Source organism: Haliotis asinina, chromosome 7, assembly GCF_037392515.1.
Source record: "Haliotis asinina isolate JCU_RB_2024 chromosome 7, JCU_Hal_asi_v2, whole genome shotgun sequence".
NCBI classification, from domain to species: Eukaryota; Metazoa; Mollusca; class Gastropoda; order Lepetellida; family Haliotidae; genus Haliotis; species Haliotis asinina.
This window is the reverse complement of record NC_090286.1, coordinates 2,946,722-2,963,898: the sequence shown is the minus strand read 5'-3', so window position 1 is coordinate 2,963,898 and position 17,177 is coordinate 2,946,722. Positions and strand designations below refer to the sequence as shown.

Sequence of the window (17,177 nt, the reverse complement as noted above, 5' to 3'; positions counted from 1 at the left end):
AAAGATGGATAATTATGAAAATGAAAACAATAGAAACTAAAAACAAAACTCACCGAGACGGGTGCTCCTTCCAGTGATGCCATATTTTGATGTGTAAGTTTCAGTACGCGACCGACAAATCACAGAACTGAGCCGAGAAATCTCCGAAGATGGCCGATCTTGTTTCAAGTATTACCAACATTGTTTCCAATAGGGGCGTTGTGTTTCTGTTATTACCGCTAAACTACCGATATCGCTGCAATTGTTTCGCAAGTGGGCTGTGTTTGTTTACATTTGTGATGCAATTCCTTCAAAATAAGCCATAATTCCTTCCATTACTTAGGGGGGCCTGCAACTGTTCTACAATAACTCCCTCTTCTTTCTGTCAACTTTCACAGGCAGCATACTTGGTTGATCTAACCCAGGTGTATTAGCGGGTTGAGTTTATAGATTGTAATGTACACCATGTCACCTTGATTGGGAAGGAGACTGAAGTGACAAGAGTCTCTTAAGACATACACTTCTTTAGTGAACCTCATGAAAATATATGGTGATAATAAAAAATGCTAGAGGTGCAAAATACATAGATTAAAACAGTGTTGTAAACTCCTGCAAATTTCAGTCAGACAACTGGTCTCACAGCTCTCAAAAGTGACCAGACCAGTTTGAAAGTACCACTGGGATTAAGAAAAATAATAAGAAGGTAAATAAGAGGAGGGAAACTTTTTAAACTGACTGTCTCGTTGCAAAACAGACTGCCCAGGATGGTCGGGCTGGCAGGAGTTTGCAACACTGATTAAAACGCAAAATCATAGGCTTCTGACATGCACAAAGGACACAACTGCACAGCATGTTGAGGTACTGTATAATTTTATATTAGTGGGAAACTTTAGGCCTTCAGATTCACTGAATGAAATGTTATGGAAATATGCAAATGTTAATTCTTTTCCAGAGCAAAGCAAAAGCTGAATCAATCCAAAGATACAAGCAAATGAGACACACATGGTGAGCTGGACATACCTTCCCCTCTTCCTGTGTCTGGAGCATAACACTACTCATCAGATATGTATCATATCTACCTCAAGCCTAGGAGTTAATCTATGTGACTGCTGATGTATGAGGGAATACAGGGGTCAACTTCTAGAAACACTTCAAAAATTAAACAACTTCTATAATTAAAGACTGCAAATGAAAACATTGATTACAGAACAGTCTCGTTTCCTGCTTACACTATTGCGCAACTTAGTGCGATAACCAGTTCAGAATGTTTAGAGAATGTTTAGACTAATTCATTTAACTGGATACCTGAATATTAACCAGTATGATTTGATACATCTAGGCACTTGTATATTGCAACATGCAGCGTGATCTGTCGTACAGTGAGCTCTGACAAATGGAAACCTGGAAATCATGGAAATGTCAAAACGAGTCTCTGCCACTAAAAAAAATTTGTGGTCAGGTACAGAATTGCTATTATGTCAATCTCATTGTGCATTACAGAACTACGCTGAATAAGTGCAAAAAACATAACAGATATAACTTATGAGCCAGATGCAATGAGAATCATTTTATGACCTCATCAAACAGGTGCAGTCAGTGATTTCTTAGTTAAGGTATGCTGCCTAAACCTTGCCATAAAATATAGAAATACAGTTGTCAGTTTAAAATACAAATTCATTCGTAAATACCACTTTCTTATGAAACAATAAATTGAAATTCAGTGTAACTAGAGTTGTTTGTGATGTCTTCGGATTGGCAATATATAGGTCATTGTCTGAATAGGTTAATTAGACTCATCTTTTGGTATGTAATTGACTGGAAATTAAAGTGGAAATATTTCAGTGTGTGAAGAAAAACATCAGCCATTGATGATCATAGTTTAAATGATTTAACTGTAAAAAATAAATCTCTTTACAAAACGTGTGAAATACTTAATTTTACATAATTGCTTGTAATTTAAAAGTACCACTGAAACTAGCAAGTAATGATTTGCAAGTTTGTTAAAACAAGTATTACTTTGTATTTGCTGAAACCCCATGATAAGATCCTGCTGTTAAGGATGATCAGATGTGAAAAACATGGTGAATCTAGTAGAACACTCAAATACGAAATCTGTTAGAACATACATACAGAGCTAATGTGATCTAAAATCTAGAGCCAGTAAGTAGCTAGAATGATCAAATTAGGAATCTAGTAGAATCTGTAAACAAGATAAGGATGTAGGATTTGGTTTTAAATACAAATTAGTCTCAAAAGGGAGTACACTACATGATGTATGGATCAAGATGACATATGACAATGTATATTATGAAATTTCCTACATGTCTGATTACCATAAAAAAAATGTAGCAAGTAGTACTTTGGGAAAAATTTCATATGTAAGGTATGACCAAATCTTTACTTCAGGAACCATCTTTTTGCAGTCTACTTCTCTACTTTTCTGATATACACACAATCAGTGTGCATGTGTTCCTTTCCTTTGCCCTTTGTTCCTTCTGAGAACTTTCAGAAAGTAGAGATGATAATATACAGTACTTACATGATTGCCCACTTCAGCTTCACTGTGATGGAGTCATTGGTGATGAGACTCTGACTGAGATTCCATGTACACAACATGGTCTCCCAGTCATCCACACAGCAGCTGAATCCATCCACAAGTTTCACTTTTCCTAGGAACGAGAAACATGCAAGAAAATAATGCTGTGTTGTCTTCCATGAGATTGATGGTGTCCAGCATCATCTGTGCATTCAGTATAATCAAATGCAGAGGAATCAGACATCAGATAAGGTCAGTGACTTTGGTTTCAAACCACCAAGTTAACAATTGATGTGACTTTGCATGTGTGAGTGATGAATGCTACTGGTGCGAGTAAAGGATTAGACTTGCACAAGTCTCTAAGGTAAAGATTAATAGTTTAACTGATCATTTCTAAAAGAAACATAATATCTAACAAACTGGCGTCTGGGTGACTTGCCTCTTGGAAGGATAGAATTACTATACATCCATTGTTGGCTTAGCATTTAACACAGCCATGGAGCAAGGCTAGGAAAGGATAAACCTTTTCCAAATGCCAGGTGTCATCTCTATCTGACACTGATTAAATAAAATACATGCTTATGACAGTCAGAATCATACAATACCTGCTTTAAGTTGAGGTTTTGGAATTCTTTGTCTTATTTTTTTTGCTTTTATATAACTGTGTTTCACTTATGTCACAGAGTGCATGTGTTGCTTGATGAGAGAGGAATTCTCAAAGCATTGTACATGGTTACTGTTTAGCAAAACAAAGGAACATTGGAAAACTGGCAATCTTTGAAACCTATCGCAGCAAAGCCATTGTGACATATAAGCTGGGCACAGTACCTCCCAGGTAGAAGTTTGCACTTAATAAGACATTTTTATGATCAAGGGGTTATTGTTAAGTACATACAAATTACCACTCATTTTTGTGGAATATGGCACTAAAGTTATGTTACAGAATTGAGGTTTATCCCTTTTTTCCTTTGTATATTTGTAACTGGCAGATGCTGCCAGTCATCATGAAAAAATAGGGAAGATACATGTCAATACAAGAAGTAATTAATCACTAATATTATCCAGATAATATTGTCCAGATATTAATCATTAACATCTGGACAAGGTGATCTTATGTGATGGAGACTGTGAGCATTGTCCCTCATCATTTCCTCTTTCAACCAGCACCACACACCAGAAGTTTGGGGATATATCATGTTCAGATATATTGCCATTTAGAGAATATGATATTGTTATACCACCAATGTAGATGCAAGAACACAAGTCCAAAAACTTGCACCAACAGAGATTTATTGAACTAATTTTTGAGAGTTGTTGACAATTATCTTTGACCAGTCCAGTGAGGTTTAAGAAAATTTGTGTTGCCATACAGAGAGGTTTGCAGATAGCCAAGTGACCATGTGGGTAGCACCGAGAATCAGCCTTTGTATGAAGTTTTTATGCAAGGGTTAGGTCATGTGATCATAAACATTGAAAGCAAGGCTATGTATTTATTGATTAAATTTGCAAATGTTTTTGGCATTATGCTGGATTAGCACCTTGGATCACAAGTCAAGTGTGTTAACCACTAGAGAAGCATACAATACGTTTATACATGCCTGGGTTAACATTCTGAACATTACTGCACATAAAATTTGTATTTAGCATTGACAACAAACTTTGATTATATTTCATCTGGGACATTTGATAGTGACAAGCATGCACCCTTTTCACTGGGACATTTGATGTGACTGACAATATCAGCCAATTAAAAATAATGTAAACTATGTTGAAAACATCACACTTATAAATACACAAGCATGCAGATATAACCAACTGTTGTTTTTTTATGTAGTGATCACTTGCTGTATATTTTAGTCGAGATGCGAAAAACGCTACAACGAAACCTGACTTACTGTCCTTTAGTGTAGTCACCTGTATACAAATATGTGGTTTTATACTGCTCAGTGCAGTATTAAACAACAAACAATAACTGTAGGCACAGAGTGAAAGCATGTATGATGGTTTTGTTAACACAAAACATAATTGTGTTTGCACAGTGACACGTAGTGACATTACTGCACCCAGTGCTTGTGAACACTCCGCTAATGCAGTTTCTCTTCAGTAGGTATGCATAAGCTACTGTTCAGTCCTCATTTCCAACCTGAAGATACCAAAAGGGGCAGTCCGTCAGCTAGTCAGCTGGTCATGTCAAAGACCCAGGTTTGCTGTCCCACTTGGGTACAATATAAGGGTAACGCTATTTTTCAGGGCATTATCATTTGCAGAAGCCACCGGTCTTCTCAACTGCCCTCCTTCGTCGGGCAGTTAATGAAAGACCTCGGGCTTCTGCAAATGATAATGCCCTGAAAAATAGCGTTACCGTTATTATAGCTAAAATGAATAGAATTTTGAATACAATAAGAATAAAAACAGCAGCATCGGTTTAGAAGCATTTACTGCCAACAACAAAACGACGAAGGTCACTGACACACATTTTGCAAATATAGAAACGTCATAGAACAACATAGATGACGTCACTATTGAGAGTGACGACATTCGACCTTGACCTTTGCTCATACTACCAGCCGCCATTGTTTTCAGTGATCAACAACGTTAGACTTCAAGTTGATATTTTCATTGCTGTATGCTTTCATTTATGGTGAAATTGTTATGGTTGGCACAGGCAGGAAAGTGCATAATGGCACAGGCACATGTGACGAATGTGAGCCAGATGTATGGTCAATAATGAACCCTAGTTCATTCGAGCCGTAGGTGATTGAACTTCAACAGCTGAGCTACTTATGACGTCACCTAACAACAGGCTTGATAATGGCCCGTCGTCAAGCATTTTGCGGGCGTTATCAAGTTACAGTGGACCGCTCATTTCTGATAACGAGCGGTCGTTTTCATGATAATTCTATCCATTTTAGCTATAATATAAGTTATCACATCGTGTCAAGGGAAATACAGGGTTTTATCAGTCGCGAGTAGGCTTGTATTCCCCGAACCGGAAAACAACTTTACTTGGGACTGATAAAACCCCTTATTTCCCTCGACACAATGTGATAACGCATTTATCTAGCTGAATGTTTTCACTAAAATCAAAACAAAACAACACGCATCGAATCGACTTGCTGCCATGTTGACACCAGCTGATCGTTTGACCTCGATGCACCGCACATTACTAAAGGCTTGTCGATGCACGCTTTTCTCACTTCGTATTGTCACCAAGGCGTAGCGGGGTGATATGACTTTAGTAGCGAGAGTACACAACTTTATTCTCCCGCTCGCGGATCATGATGGATGTACATGGTATTTTATTGGAGTCACATGGACCAATCAAAACTCGACATTCTTACATGAGGCTAGATAATGTATCAAACCCATTTCTGGTGTCCCCAGCCTTTATATTGCTGGAATATTGCTAAAAGTAGTGTCAAATTTAACTCACTCACTCTTCCCTTTAAAGTTTGTTTGCTTACCTAATCCAGTCTCCCCCTGACCAGAGGTAGAGCCATCAATCCTGTAGGTACACCATACACAAAGCAGCACTAGAACCCTCATTGTTGGTAATGTCTCCAGGAACAAGGGGGTGTGCAGTGACTGACAGTGGTCCAGGTATAATGTATAGGTGAGGCTAGAACAACAGACAGTGGTCCCAGCACAGCTATATACAGTCTACAGGTGAGTCAACAGCCCCTGACAGTGGTCCCAACACAATCCAAAAATTAGTCTACAGCCCCAGACAGTGGTCCCAGTGCAATCCACAAGTTAGTCAACAGCATCAGACAGTGGTCCCAGTGCAATCCACAAGTGAGTCACAACAGCCCCTAACAGTGGTCCAAGTGCAATCCACAAGTTAGTCAACAGACCCAGACAGTGGTCCCTGCACAATCCACAAGTTAGTCAACAGTGTCCCAGAGAGTAGTTCCAGTGCAATCCACAACTTGGTCAACAGCATCAGGCAGTGGTCCCAGTGCCATCCACAAGTTAGTCAACAGCATCAGACAGTGGTCCCAGCACAATCCACAAGTTAGTCAACAGCAACAGACAGTGGTCCCAGTGCAATCCACAAGTTAGTCAACAGCATCAGGCAGTGGTCCCAGCACAATCCACAAGTTAGTCAACAGTCCCAGACAGTGGTCCCAGTGCCATCCACAAGTGAGTCAACAGCCCCAGACAGTGGTCCCAGTGCCATCCACAAGTGAGTCAACAGCCCCAGACAGTGGTCCAAGCACAATCCACAAGTGAGTCAAAAGCCCCAGACAGTGGTCCCAGCACAATCCACAAGTGAGTCAAAAGCCCCAGACAGTGGTCCAAGTGCTATCCACAAGTTAGTCAACAGCCCCTAACAGTGGTCCAAGTGCAATCCACAAGTTAGTCAACAGACCCAGACAGTGGTCCCTGCACAATCCACAAGTTAGTCAACAGTGTCCCAGACAGTAGTTCCAGTGCAATCCACAACTTGGTCAACAGCATCAGGCAGTGGTCCCAGTGCCATCCACAAGTTAGTCAACAGACCCAGACAGTGGTCCCAGCACAATCCACAAGTTAGTCAACAGCCCCAGACAGTGGTCCCAGTGCCATCCACAAGTGAGTCAACAGCCCCAGACAGTGGTCCCAGCACAATCCACAAGTGAGTCAAAAGTCCCAGACAGTGGTCCCAGTGCAATCCACAAGTTAGCCAAAAGCCCTAGACAGTGGTCCCAGTGCAATCCACAACTTAGTCAGCAGCATCAGACAGTGCAATCCACAAGTTAGTCAACAGCATCAGACAGTGGTCCCAGCACAATCCACAAGTTAGTCAACAGCCCCAGATAGTGGTTCCAGTTGTTTCATATTCAACTGGGCCTGGAATTTTAAAAAGAGCGAGTGAGTGAGCGAGACAATCCAGTGATCAACATCATGAGCATTATAAGATCTGCACAGCAGGGAACCGTTGACATGTGTCAACCAAATCAGCGAGCATGACCACCTGATGCTGCTGGTCACCTCTTATGACAAGCAAAGTCACCTTTTATGGCAAGCATGGGCTGCTGAAGGGCTATTCTACCCCGGACCTTCACGGGTCAATTTTGAATAGAACATATCTTCTGTAGAGAAAATAGCTGGATATACTTAATGTCCTGAATCTAATCACGAAGGTTCTAGAAAGCAGGTATCCCTTTCTATCTTCCCTAAAGTCTGTCCCTTTACTGATATAGCACTACATCCCTGACAGAATGTATGGTATCACTATCTGTGATCTTATAGTGCAGTGTTTCAGGATACACAACACAACACAACACAACAGCCAAATGTCAACTTGTTCCAATGAAATTCACTTTCCTCCTATTTGGCTGATAGCATTGATAAAAACACAATAGATGTTGGACATTAACAAAATACTCTTGTTCAAAGAGAACTTGCAATTGGTATAAAAGATTGAATAAAAACTAAATAGCTTTCATAATTTGTTAAGGGAAGTCCAGCCCAGCAAAAGTAGCATGAATAGACTAGGAACTGTAATTTCACTACTTTATCACAAACAGATCTTTTAAACAAATCACTTAAAAACACTACTTTCAAGTTCAATATTATCATCTAAATGTGTTGAGAAAGCAACATACCTGGTTTAAACTGTGATTCTGTCACTCATGTGTATTAGACCAGCACTAACATTAATTGTTGGAATTTTCTTGGTTTCTTTACATGATTTGGTGATTACATGATTGGTGAACAGACAGTGACTTTTCAAGATCATAAGATCATTTACCATGAGTTGTATTCTGTACTCACCTGAGACACAACATGGTTGTACAAGAGAGTTGTCATGTAATGACATGACATGACAGGCTATATGGGTCAAAGCTTTCTCCCCGTGTTCCTGCTTCAAGATTCCTTCTATACAACCACAATGATATTGTTCAGATCAATAGTTTCTGTGGTATTGCTGGTGGCCAATATTTCAATGTAAGACCGTGTTGCTCTTTGTCACTTAGATAAATAAATGTGCTGTCACCGAAAGGGGCTCCCCTCGTACAGCTCCACATTAGTATTGTACATGTATTCCATCTGGTGTAATCATACACCATGTGCTCATTCTATGTTTTATTGTGAAGTGTGATTTAATAATCTGGGGAATACTTAGGATTTTGCTTGAGACAGAACATTTTTTCATCACGTCCAACATCCAGCATTTGGCTTTGAAAGGAGGTGACATCATGTTAACAACCAGTAAGCCCAGTGACTGATTTATTTATTTGTTTTAATTATTTCTAGCAGTATCATGGGGACACCAGAAATGGACTTCACACAAAATACCCATGTTGGGAATCAAACACAGCGTGATCAGCAAACACTTTAACTATTAGTCTACCCCCACTGCCCTTGATTGTGAAGGAAAAGCTAAGGACAAATTATTTTTTCCAAAACACATTTAGGGAACAAATATTAATTTTTGGCACCATTCCAGCACAGCACCCTCGCCCCTCTACATCCAAGGCAAGAACATCAAATGGTTGGTCACTGGTGTGTTATTTCTTGTATTTTTCTTTATTGACCTCTGGAAGAAATAGATGGAGTATTGAATTTGTAATATATCTTTCTCTGAGTCCCCCTTGCATTTATTTTAAAACCATTTAGGTTCATGTCATACTTTTCCAAATAATTTGGATGTGTTACAGTATGTGTATTCTGACATTCATTCAGCTGGACTGTGTGAGTAATGACTTAGGAAATTATTCTGATGTGAGTGGATATCTCTGAAATAATGAGGCATGTCAGACATGCATGATCCATCAGACCAAAAATTCATATGTACTGATGTTCCATGTGCTGACATGACATATCACAAGTTTCACAGACAATTATCCAATTATAAAGACTGAATGATGACCAACCCCTCTGGTATAGGACCTCCATCTGTCATCCACTGTGAAACCTTTGTGATGCCCTGCTAGGATATAACTGTTATCAGCAACATACTATCTTGAAACATCAATGAAAAATTTGCTGACAACCCTAAAATGCTTCTAACCCACAATACAATTACAAAAATCAACAACCACAAAACAATGGATGAAATAAAACTATTTTGGGACTGTAAAACATTTGGTTGGAAAAAAAACAATTTTAAAACAAGGTAAATCTGAAGGATTCATTTCTGCAAAGGAAACCAAGAATCTTTCACAAGGTAGATATGCAAGTCATGACAAAGATCAGAACTACCAGTATAGTATAGTTGAAAGCCAAAGGAAGCAACTCTGCACAGTAAATTGTCTCCCCTGATAAATTTGTTATTCGCCTCTTGAGGAATGATTTGGTTTGTTGTCGTACACCCTACTCATCAGTATTCCAGCTATATGACAGTGGTCTATAAATAATCAAGTCAGGTCAAGAGAATCCAATGATCAACTGCATGAGCATCATTCTATGCAAATGGGATACAATGGCACGTGTCAACCAAGTCAGGGGCCTGACCGCCCGATCCCTTTAGACACTTCTTACGACAAACCTGGGTTACTGTAACCTGGATCTTTTGAGGTATCATATCACATGGTCAACCAGGCCCTGATTTCTCAAAACAAACTTAGGTCTGAGTTTTGACTTAAGTTAGAGTTTTTACTCAAATTAGACAAAATGCAATTTCCAGAATGAACTGAAATCAATATTAACCTCAAACATTGGAGACAATTTGAGTTGATGATTACTTAAATTACTTAAGTTGTTGGGGCTTTTTTTATTTAAGAAATGCAGTCGAGTTACAAATTTGGCTGTTTCAAATTTATAGTGAAATTTTAGTAAAGTTTGTTTCGAGAAATTGGGGCTGGAATGACAGCTGTGTGTTAGTCATGATGTAATGTTCAATGACACTAACATAAAGGCTCCATGCCTACACTGTATATGTTGCTATTTTTTATACTCTTTCTCACTGTACATGCAGTATTTCTTTTGGAGTAATCAAATTCTTTGGACAACTTCAGTGTACATGATTCAAACACTTTTTGCCAGAGGTCTATTTGGCTATTCCAAATAGGACACTTGCTACCCTACTCTTGAGACTTACAGTGGGTACCTGAGTAAGGTCCGACAACTGGGGTTCTGGTACCCAGTTAGTATTTAACTTGGACTTGTCACAGTCTACTTTCAGCTGATGTCAGTACATCTGTAAACCTCCAACCGAAACCTAACCCACTTCTCAATATAGCCAGTAGGGTAGATGATTGATCAGTGATTTAACAAAGGTGACACAATACTCCCTATAATACATTAATACCTATTACCTTATTTGAGTAAAAGTGTGTAACATCAGTAACTTGGCTTACCTTTTGTACAATATATTGTCAGATTTACATGGAGGAAATAATGGCTGTCCTCATTACCTCATTGTTGTATACTTGTGATATTTCACATGGATGGATACTGGTAAATTCTGAGCCTCACACTAAAGGAACCTGCTCCCTTCATCTACAAGTTGGCCCATCATAACTCTCTGGTTCTCTGAAGGGAAATAAACTGCTAAACTGACTCGGTTGACATGTCATCATAACCCAATTGCATAGATTGATGTTCATGCTATAAAGCACTGGATTGTCTGGTTCAGACCCAGTTATTTACAGACTGCCACCATATAGCTGGAATATTGCTTCGTGCAGAAAAACTAAACTCACTCAAATTTTTGTGGCTGTCATGAAGTCCATAACGATTGATGAAACTTGCCAAGGTGCCTCTATCAGCTGAACCAATTGTTTGTGTGGTTCATACAACACTGGCCATCAGAATAACAACAGACATGGAGATTGTCTTAAAGGTTTATTCAACAATGATATATAAAAGTGATGGGACCACACAAACATGAGCGTCATCACAACCAGCAGACAGACAGACAGACAGACAGACAGACAACAGGAATTCATTGTCAGGATCGCAACAGAGTTTAATATTCACAACCATTGTTTGTACAAATCACAACCAGAGTAAAGCAAGAAAAAGCTGAAAATCAGCTGAAGAAATAATCAAAGCAAAACCATATGAGAGAATGAGTAGTTTGGGGAACCAATTCTTCAATTCTGATTCAACCTCATAACAAGCATAGAAAAATATGAAATTTCTGTAAAAGAAAATCTTATCAAAAGCATAATTAAAAGGTAGCTTGGGAGTCCCAGATATTGACCTTCAAGCATTAAGCCTGATGTGACAATGAAACTAAAAGAAATATATTAAAAGACTGCATGTTCATTATTTCAATTTGAGAATCAGAACTAGCCAAGGAATGTTGGAATGATCATGTACGTATTTCCTTAAAATCTCCATACTTCAACACAGATTTACATGAACATGCACTGTTTTCACCATTATCAAGCCAGGAACCACCTTCTCTAGTCTCTAGTCAATAGCCAAAGATTAAAACACAAGACAGATATGTAATTGTAAATATTAAGCCATAAAAAAATATTTAAAGATGACATTTTGTTTTTCAACCAAAATATTTCAGTTCATGTTATCAGCCTATTGTGGAATAATTGAAAGTAATGTAGTCAAGCCATGACTATTTCAGTACATGTTTAGTTCTGGTACAGGCAAACCTTGGTTGTTGAGTCAGAATGAACAGCATAAGTATTTCAAAGGAAATAACTCTACAGAGGAAGTTACCTCCCCTTCAGTCAAAGCCCGCAAAACATTAATGACTGAAAACAATTCAAGAAGAAACATTGCATTTCTCCCAAAGTATGTGTCGTTGCAAAGAAACACTTTTGCCATATACAATATTTTGTTCACATGATTCATGGTTTCTTAACAATACACATTTAATGGTATGAGAACTCTGCAGCAAGGCAATGTGAACACATGATACTGAGATGGATCAATGGGTGGAGCATCATCACAAACAGTGCAGGATTTGTGCATGGAAAAATTCAGTATGGAGAAAAAGTCTGGCACAAAATGATCACATGCGGCTGTACCATGTTGTACATGTCATGGATGTCAGAGAGAAGTAGCTGTGAGTATCTTCAAGCCTGGCAAGACGTTTCGCGTTTGGACATGGAGTGAGTGAGTGAAGTTTAGTTAAGTTTAGTTTAATCAAAGCACTACAGTCTATTTACAAAATGGGGCTCTGTTGTTGACTCATTTAGAAACATTAGCATATTTATTAGGGTGAATTTGGGACACAATAATCAGCTTCAAAGGAGTCATTTGGCACAGGATACGTCATTCCCATGGACAGAGAACTATTCCAGGAAGGTCTGAGAAAAAAGGGAAGAGCTGTGATCCTGGCCTAAATCTGACATAAGCAGTCAGCCAGACTGATGTCAAAAATGTTCCATGCCTTGTACTACCTGAGAGGCGATGAGGTTTGCTGGGACTTGGTTTTGGTTGAGAGTACACTGTTTAATGTCATGGACAAGAACATCACAGGGAGATTGGCAAATGTGTGACTGGTAGCAAGTGATACTATGACAAGGTAAGGCAGCTGTTTGTCTGATATATCTATTAATCACTATTAATTTGACCCCCAGACTCTTCATAAACCACTCCAAAGCAGTTCCAAATGCTTTATATTTTTGTTTCAACATTTGAAGAAGTCACAAATGATGCAGGCTGAAGACAATCAAGTGAAACCCCGTCGGGTGAAACCCAGTCACAGCAATGGTGCTGGTGAACCAAGAATCATGATATGAATTTCGGATTCCAACGATGACACATCTAAGGGAGGCAACTCAGCAAGTAAACGTCAGTGCCTTAGACTACTGAGTGTCATGGTAGTGCAATAAAGTAAATGGCCATACTAAGAGCCACATATTAGTTCATTTCATAAGTCGCTGCAACACTGAATGTGTATTTCTCTATAGAAATGTGGGACAATACATTTTGATTTACACAGATTAAATACAACTTGAATTGTATATACAGACACACCAACTTCAAGAATCAAATTCTTGAGCAAAAAGCACTTATTTTGACAAATGAACAATCACAATGTAATGTTACATTGCTACATATATACAAGTGTGGAGTCCTAAAGTTGATCCTAAGATTTGATCAGTAAGAACAATGAATTATGTACAGATATGTATGTACAAATGTTTACAAAAGAAAACCTGACTGAATTCAAATGGAAAGAATACATAACCTGTATGGAGATCTTCCATCCTTGAAACGTAAAATATCAAAAAAATATATATTAAAAAAATATATATATATACACATACTTTGAGGCAAGATATTTCTTAAAAAAACATCTAAAACAGGAATGAAACATACTTGCTGACATTTTGACAAGTCATGAGGAAGCTAAATACTGTATCACTTTATCCCTTTGTTTCAAAAGCACACCCTTACAATTCCCTCACAAAATTCTTAAATCAATATTTTGTAACAGCAAAACAAAAGACCACCTGTAGACACTCAACAATACTACATATATTATTTTCTGTTGTTTTTTTCTTATAATAACATGTTTTGAACTGATGGCACAAAGAATATTTTGACCTTAAGACAAAAACAGTTCATGACTTTACAAAACACTAATTGTCCACAGATTGATCCTGACTGATTGCAATAGCTGAATGAGGGACCGAAATGGACCATGACATTCCTTGAAATGTTCTCACTTATAAATATCAGGAACCTCTTCTCTAAGATGACATGTAGAACAACAATAACTGACGAAGCTACTCGTAACATAAATAATGTTTTATTTGTACCTTACTGCAGTAGTTGTATATATGAAGTTCTCAGATTGTGTGAGAAAACATCTTGGGCATGGTCCAAGTAAATCTTGGGGGTTAATTCGAGATTCAAACACATGAACAACTGAACCTGGCAGGAAACCCCTACATCACCACGACTCCTGTAAAATGCCAGTATTTGACTCAAATCCTGTATTTCAACAAAGACTTGCAACTGAGTGCTGATGTTGACAGCAGGATCCACAGTGCCACTGAAAATGGGTGCAGGCTTCGCTGTACAATATAGTTAAATTTCATTCACTGAGTGTCACTCTCAAACCCAAGAACATGTTGATGAAAGTTTAGGCATAAATTACCTTGTGTGCTTCTGGGATTTTAACTCGATCACAGATTGTTAAATGCGCATGCATGCACCTGCACTTGCAGAATCAGGACTATAATATTTCACAGGAAGGACTGCAATATGTATCATCATCTGTGCAGTAATGATGCATGCAACAATGACACTTGATCCAGCTTGCATGGAATGTCAAAATTATTACAACTATATTCATCTTTTCATATTTGAAGAGAATGAAAACAAAATTCTCAATGAAATGACATTTTCTCTTTTCACTCATATCAGTAACATGGAGCAAACAGGTACATGACAGTCAAAAGCCTGATGGAGATCGTAACTCAGTCTTGTGAAAGATCATATCCAGGACTGAGAGAACGTGCTGAAAACACTGAAGTTTATCCTATGGAAATAAATAACTTCATATGATAATAATAATTTTCATAGCACTTCTAAATTTTTGTTATTGTTCATCAGTGCTCTGTCATTGGTCAGACAAGACATCTCTCTGATTGGCTATCACCTTCTCTCCCTTGCTGTCTTTTGATTGGCTCATTCAAACACTATGAGCTGATTGGCTACTGCACGTCTCTACTTTTGATTGGCTCACTCCTTATTCTGGGGTCAGATCATCTCCAGTAAGTAATATAACCAATAACATTAACACTGACATCACAGTTCTGTTGTCGGACCATTCTGGTCATGCTGTGGTTCCTCATAGTAGCTAAGGGGAAGATGCTTCATGTATTCACTGAGCGGCCTGACCGCCATCGAGGCATCTGCCTGTGGGGTGCTTGTTTGAAACGGGGTGTGACCCACTGCCTCAGCCTGGTCATACGGCACATACCCTTGATGGAGGGGAGGGGAGGAGCTTCCGTCACTCCCTATCCTGCTATACAGGGCAGTGTCTGGTGTCTGTTCTAAGCTATTGTCAAATGGTCGCATTAATGCTGTCACATCTGTAATATAGGATGAACTGTTACTAGGGGGTGGTGAGGGCACATACATCACATGGCTCCCAGGGAGCGGGGCAGGTGGAGGAGGGGGCCCTGCCTGTGGAGGTGGGGTCAACGCAAACCCAACATGAGCATCTTGTAGAGGAATATGAAGATTGTTTTGTTCACTAAATGGAAGACCCTGATTGCACCTTGAGTCTGGCAGACAATTTGATCCAGTTGACTCCTCTGTCATGTCCGCCTGTAAATAACTGTCAACAGAGTTATCTACCCTCTCTACAGAGTTATCTACCCTAGCCACAGAATTCTCTCTCCTTTCAGAAATTCCACTTCTGTCTGGCAATCTTGATTTCTTAATATACGGTTTTTTGGACCGTTTCCCTGATGGTCTTCCTGTGGGAGAGGAAGTATCAGGTCCATGGATCTTGCTCAGCTGTGTGACCTGGTATGGCTGACATTTACCTTCCTCCTCGTTGTTATGCTCCATGTTGGTAAGAAGAGCTGTTTCGGAGGAGACGCTCACATTCCTCTTGGTAGAGTTATTGTTGTTATTTCCTGTGTTAGATATTGGTTCATATCGATGTGGGTCGAAACTTGGATCAGTCTGATAAAAAACACAAACAAGATATAATATCTCTATACACTGGTATACATAACAAAATGCCCCAAACGAAGTATACATGTTAAGTCTACCCCCCAAAATTTGTTACAACTAAAATATTGAAGCTGTAAAGAGCTATAAAGCCACGCAACTTGTTAATATGCCCTGGGTTCACCAAGCTGCCTTGTAACTGACAACTAGAATCTCTGACAACTACTTGGACAACTACTTGCTATCATTGTTACCCAAACCCTGTAACACAACTGTCAAGGATCAATTACTGCATTCAGTGATTCAGGGCCTAGATCTGTAGATTTGAACATAATTTGCTGTTACTGTTTTAATTGGCATTTCAAAGATGAAAACATTTCTCTTGGACCCTCATGAAACTGTCTACACTTACATCAGCGCTTGAGTATCCATCATCCTGTCCTGTGTGGGAGGTGGCAGAGGGCACCTGAGGGAGGGGCCGTCCAGGGTAGTGGCGGGACACATCATGGAGCGGATCCTTCACACAAATACAGGTGGTTAGATTTGAACCTACTTTCAGTGTTTATTTCCCACATACACTTTACTTATAAATTTGGTTGAAAATTTCAATGACTTATTATTTGCAACATTATTGTTCTAGCATACTTTCTTTCACTGGAATGGAGAGTTGTCTCCCCTTACACCAGAGTTCCAATATGACCATCTGCTCAACACTGGAGTCACCAGCAACATACAGGATAATTAAGGACATTTCCCTATAATCAGAATGTACCTAAACATGTATAGGCTGCCATCTGACAGCTGAAATATTGCTGAGTATTGCAACAAACAACAAACAAACAAACAAGGCATGTGGCTTACTCCTTCTCTCAGTGGAGGTAATGTTGCCAAACTTGGAATGTCAACGTGCATGTAGAAACCTTTCTTTATTTTGTGGACTTTCCTGAAAAGGAAAACTATTTATTAACCAAAGGAATGATTTCAAAGACACCCAATTCACCCAAGGTTGACATATAATTCTCATAAGACAGCAATCAAAATTGATGAATAGTTCTATTAGATTCAGTAAGCATCTGATCTGTAATTTCAGTTTCACATTCAGTAATAAAATACTGACTTGAAA

At 38.9% G+C, this 17,177-nt stretch overlaps 1 protein-coding gene across 11 annotated transcripts in view; it reads right to left on the bottom strand.

Moving 5' to 3' along the window:
* Nucleotides 1-11,277: 11,277 nt before the first annotated feature.
* Nucleotides 11,278-17,177, bottom strand: part of LOC137290903 (cytokine receptor-like) — a 95,073-nt gene continuing 89,173 nt past the window's right edge. For all 11 annotated transcript variants that reach the window (XM_067822102.1, XM_067822094.1, XM_067822098.1 and 8 more), the window contains 3 exons: nucleotides 16,916-16,997; nucleotides 16,467-16,571; nucleotides 11,278-16,066 (listed from right to left, as the gene is read on the bottom strand). In XM_067822102.1, the coding sequence (XP_067678203.1) occupies nucleotides 15,179-16,066; nucleotides 16,467-16,571; nucleotides 16,916-16,997 (1,075 nt within the window). In that variant the 3' untranslated portion in view covers nucleotides 11,278-15,178. The remainder of the gene's footprint in view (nucleotides 16,067-16,466; nucleotides 16,572-16,915; nucleotides 16,998-17,177) is intronic.